At 43.9% G+C, this 5,034-nt stretch overlaps 1 protein-coding gene across 2 annotated transcripts; it reads right to left on the bottom strand.

Moving 5' to 3' along the window:
- Positions 1-1,733: 1,733 nt before the first annotated feature.
- Positions 1,734-3,832, bottom strand: LOC147445277 (xylan glycosyltransferase MUCI21-like). Of its 2 annotated transcripts, none has more exons than XM_086525989.1 (3): positions 3,564-3,832; positions 3,360-3,458; positions 1,734-3,275 (listed from the first exon to the last, which is right to left on the bottom strand). In XM_086525989.1, exons 1-3 carry the CDS (start codon positions 3,739-3,741, stop codon positions 2,008-2,010), a joined length of 1,545 nt encoding a protein of 514 aa, XP_086382115.1. In that variant the 5' UTR covers positions 3,742-3,832; the 3' UTR covers positions 1,734-2,007. The 2 variants fall into 2 exon arrangements, with proteins under 2 accessions (XP_086382115.1, XP_086382116.1); XM_086525990.1 differs by having other exon boundaries at positions 3,360-3,480; positions 3,564-3,702.
- Between the last annotated feature and the right edge of the window lie 1,202 nt (positions 3,833-5,034).

The following is a 5,034-nucleotide window of genomic DNA, read 5'->3' as shown; positions in this document are numbered from 1 at the left end:
TCATCATCTATTTCTTTACCATCTGCAGCAGCCTTGTGCGTTGTCGCATGCTGTGGCATTACATCTGCCCTTTCATGCTGTCTATCCAGCTCATCAGATTCATCATTACAGAGCTTCTCTTCTTTCCTTTGATTGGACAGGTGTCTTGTCAAGTTCGCATCCTGCATCATTGATACCTGTGTATTTCATTCACCCGTTAATTTTCATTGATACCATTATGATTACTTGTCTGCATAGTGTGACAAAAAGCATTCCATGTATGGTAGGCATCTATATCCTGTAGACATTCATATTGTCTATGCTAACTATGCTAACTAGTATACAAAGTGTGCTAACCACCATGATCAATATGCTAACTAGCATAAAAAATATGCTAACAAGGAAGTGTGAATATAGTGTGTATGCTAACTAGCAGAGAATGTATGCTAATTAGCATAATGTTAATAGGAAAAATTGTGTGTATGTTAATGGTATGCTTATTATTAATGGTGTGCTAATTAGCATAAATGGTATGCTAATTAGCTTACAATGTATGCTAGCATAGATGGTATGCTAAATAGAGGATAAGTTATGCTAATAAACATAACGTCTCTGCTAATTAGCATACCATTTTTGCTGGTTAGCATATTGTGCATGCTAACTAAAATACACATTATGATAACTAGCAAAGAGGTATGCTAACTAGCATACAAATTATGCTAGCTAGCTCAAAATGTATGCTAACTAGCATAGAGGTATGCTAACAAAGCATACACATTATGCTAGCTAGCAAAGAAGGTATGCTAACTAAACTTTGAATGCTTGTTAGCATGCACCAAAATGCTAGCTAGCATACAAGGTATGCTAGTTAGCATACTGAGTATGCTAATTATCATACCATTTTTTATAGTTATCATACTTGCATGCTAGCCATCGTACAAAATGTTTTAATTAGCATAAAAAGTATGCTAATTAGCATATTAGAACATTCTGCTAATTAGAACATTGTCTATGATGGCTAGCATGCAAGTATGATAACTATAAGAAAAGGTATGCTTATGCATGCTAATTAGCATACCTTTTTTCTAATTAGCATACTTGCATGCTACTCATCATACAAAGTTCTAATTAGCATAAAAAGTATGCTAATTAACATATTAAATATGCTAATTAGCATACCTTGTTTGCTAGTTAGCACACTGTGCACTAATTAGCTTATTTAACATGCTGATTAGCATACTTTGTGTCTAATTGGGAAACTCTCTATGCTAGTTAGCATGCATAGTTTGTTAACTAGCATAGAAGGTATGTTTATTAGCAAACACATTATGCTAACTAGCATACAAAAAATGCCAACTAGTATTCACAATATGTTAGCTAGGATAACTATCTGTGCTAACTAGCATACACTGTATGCTTACCACCATGACAATGTATACTAGCTATATCTCATAGTATGCTAACTAGCATAACTAGGTTTGACAACTACCATACACAATATGCTTGACACCATACCCACTGAGCAAAATTTTATAATTGAATTTTTTAATAAAAAAGTTCAATATATTCCTTAAAAATTCACACACAAGAGATTTTTGAAAGAGATCCTTACCTCATTCAATTTGTAAATTTAAACAAAGTGATTCCTGTGTGTGTGTGTGTGTGAGAGAGAGAGAGAGAGAGAGAGAGAGAGAGAGAGATGAGAGAGAGTGTTAAATATGAGTGCAAAATTTGACATAAAAAAAAGACAACAATGATTTAGAGGATAAGCCATCATTACTTTATTTCCAAAACGGGAAAAACTTAACCAACCACTAAAGCCTTTGCCATAAGGCAAACCAAAAAAAAAAGTTTCACTATCATGAGCTTGCCATGTGAACCAGTTTACAAGCTTTAATTGTTTCAGGGTTCAATGCTTTCCTAAAGCCTTGCGAAGGCCAAAAGTGACGTGTACACGGTCCTATACAGTCTGCGTGTGTACATAAAAAGAATTATGTCCTATATACCAATAAACATCGGGAGGTTGCGCTAATTACTGTCAAGAGGCTTAGCAGAGGCACGGGTGTGGGCGGCGCGCAGGAGGGCAGCCATGGCGGGAAGGGAGACGGTGACGTTCTGGGCCTGCAGGTAGATGCGCTTCGTTTCCTTCCACCCTCCTCTCAGGTTCACGGACTCCGGATCCATCAGCACCGGGTCGTCGCTGGCGTAGTGCTGCCACAGCGAGCTCTCTTGCGGCCTCACCTTGTACTCCACGTACTTCAGTCCCAGCTTGCGGGCGGGCTCGCCGTAGTAGGTCGCGGCCGCCCAGTCCGTGCCCAACGGTACCACCTGTATGAACGTGGCCCCCGGCCGCATGAACAGCAGGTGCGTCATCGCTGCCCCATGCACCCCCAGCATCGTATCGCACCCGCTCAGCGCTCCGTATATCTGCGCCATCTCTGTGGTAGGCGTTGGATGCAGCACCTGTACTTCAAACCCTATCTCTTCTGCAAGAGCACCGACTAACTGCTGGTTGAGAAGGGCGCGAGAGCCATCGCGCGCGATAATTACGAGCTTGGGCTTCTTCGCGATTGGCAGCGCAAGAGATTTGAGGCGAGGGAGGTAAGCAGCATGGAGGATAGATTGGAAGCCCGCCATTGAAGCGCCGCGTGTGTGTTGTGGAGGGTCGATGGAGAGCTCATCGTGGATGCGCAGGCCCACGGTGACCTCGGGGAAGCAATGCACGCGCTTGTCAGCGGCGAGGTCGATGATAGGGTAGTTGGTGAGCTGGCCCAAGATCTCTGCGTATTTGGAGATCCACCAGTGATGGTACTCGAGCAGGAGGAGCACCACCTGGCCGCCATGGTGGTGGGCGGTGAGGAAGAGCGGGATGAGGCCATCGTTGAACTCATGGTAGACGTTTCCGGTGTAACCGCCTGTGGAGAAGAGGATGGCGGGAGCCGTATGCTGCACGTCACATGGGGGATCATGATCGACATATGCATGTTGATCTTGAGGCTTGTTGGCGGGCAGGCTGAGAAGCTTGACTTCATCAATGGTGTTCATCACGCTCTCCTCCCACTTTCTAGTGTAGGGCTTCACCCTCTCCTCTCTCTGATATTGATAATCTGCATCTTGGCCTAGAGCAGCTTCTGCATAGACCACCACCTCATAAAGTCTCTCTGATTGCCGGCCGCCCAGCACCCGTACATCCCCCCTGCCCACGCACACATCCGTCCGCATGTGCGATCGATCGCAGTCGAGGGCGGCATCCCTAATTACTCCTGCACGTCCCACCTCATTCTTTCGTAACGGCTCTGCAAGATTAAACACATAATTAGCACACTTGATTAAGCTAACTGCCTCTTAAGGGAAACCATGGTATAACGCCTTTTTCTTACCTGCCTCTACAAAATGAGCCTGCAAATTCAGCGCACCCGTACTGCCCGAAAACCTTCTTCCAGTTATAATGCCTGGGCCATGATGGATGTGCGGATCATCTGCAAACATACAGAATTTATCCTTAAAATTAGCGACGCTAAGCTTGATCGGTCCTTAGCAGAAAATAAACTGATTAAGTTGCGACCGTGTTAATAACTACTTACAAAGCGATAGATAGGAGGAGCAGCGAAGTAAGAAGGAAATCAAAAGGAAGACGAGTAGTAGTAATGCGGGCAAACACAGGAGTCTGCGGCCGCTCTTGCCAGTATTAGCACTACTGATTATATTGGACTGGGAAAAGTCCGAGTTCTGCAAGAGCAGTTTTCGGAGCTTATGGATCATCGGCTAGCTTACCGAGTTCTACAAATTTACAAAAGGGAAACTGCGCGAACAGACAAACCCAGAACTGCCTTGTGCAACGTCCTTTCAATCCAAAAAGACGGTTTCGTGTTCCATTTATATGTCCAGGTGTTGCCTCTTACTACGTCCAGCCTTACATTACCAGGCACCCGCGCTGTCTTATGGGGAGACGCGGTTGCTGAAGCTCGTCGTCTTTGACTAGCCCTTGACATTTAGAATTATGGGCGGTTTGACTAGCCCTTGACATTTAGAATTATGGGCACTTCCCTCCCGTCGGCACTTTATTATGCCGTTGAGGGTGACTAAGTCATATTGATGGCATCTTCGGTATGACGGTATGCAAGCGGGAGCCGGAAAACGAGAGGATCTCGGTCGTCCGTGTGACTGAGGGGCTTTTCGACGTTTTGGGGAGAGGGTTTCCACATTGCCAACTAGTATGGCCCTTTGATACAACACAGAACCAATCCAAGAAATTGAAAAAAATAGTGAGACTTTGCTTTCCTATGACGCTTAAAAAAAATTCGATGAGTTACCAGTAAAAGCGAAACTGTGGAATGACCCCATGGAGACCTGGAGGCAAAGGGTCAACAACAAAAGTAGGAATCTTGTGAATAAGAGAGTCAGGCTTGGCGGAGTGAAGAACGCGTGTAAAGCCACCCATTTCAGAATCAGGAAGATCTTTAAAGTGCTTGAACCAGCGATACACGATACGGCATTGCGATCGGTTGTGAGCATAATCTGTTGCTGTAAGCGCAGTGTGAAATAGATGTTTGAAACCTTTACGATGCACGCGTAGCTCTGTAGGCATCCGCACTAGAGGGTCTACGTACCGGTGTTTCTAGTTCCTTTTTGGTCATTATTTCTTCGCTTCTAGATCTGCTGCTATTCATATTTGTGATCGTGGTTACTGTGGTGTAAGTCACCACAATAGCCAGAAATGCGACAAAGCATAGAAAGAAAGAGCTCGATAGATTCATGCTTGTGGGCGTGAAGGGAAAATTAGTAAACAAATCTGCCGAATGGAGTTTTGTTGACTCAATAAATGCAGAGTATTTTCACTACTTGAAACAGTATGTCAAAAATGAAAAAACACAAATGACTCTGAAGGATGTACTGCACATTTGACTGCCAGAGACAATCTCTCCAACTCCCAAAAGCCCTCATGCATCAGGGCAATATCTTAAACGTGCAAAGTCGTAGTAATCTACAAGCAGAGAATGAGAGTAACTTGGTATTGAGAATGATTGAGGATTTCTTCATAGAATGAGAGAGAGA

The sequence above is a fragment of the Adiantum capillus-veneris genome, chromosome 12 (genome assembly GCF_014529385.1).
Source record: "Adiantum capillus-veneris isolate H3 chromosome 12, ASM1452938v2, whole genome shotgun sequence".
In the NCBI taxonomy this organism is placed as follows: domain Eukaryota; kingdom Viridiplantae; phylum Streptophyta; class Polypodiopsida; order Polypodiales; family Pteridaceae; genus Adiantum; species Adiantum capillus-veneris.
This window is presented reverse-complemented; position numbering and strand designations above follow the sequence as displayed.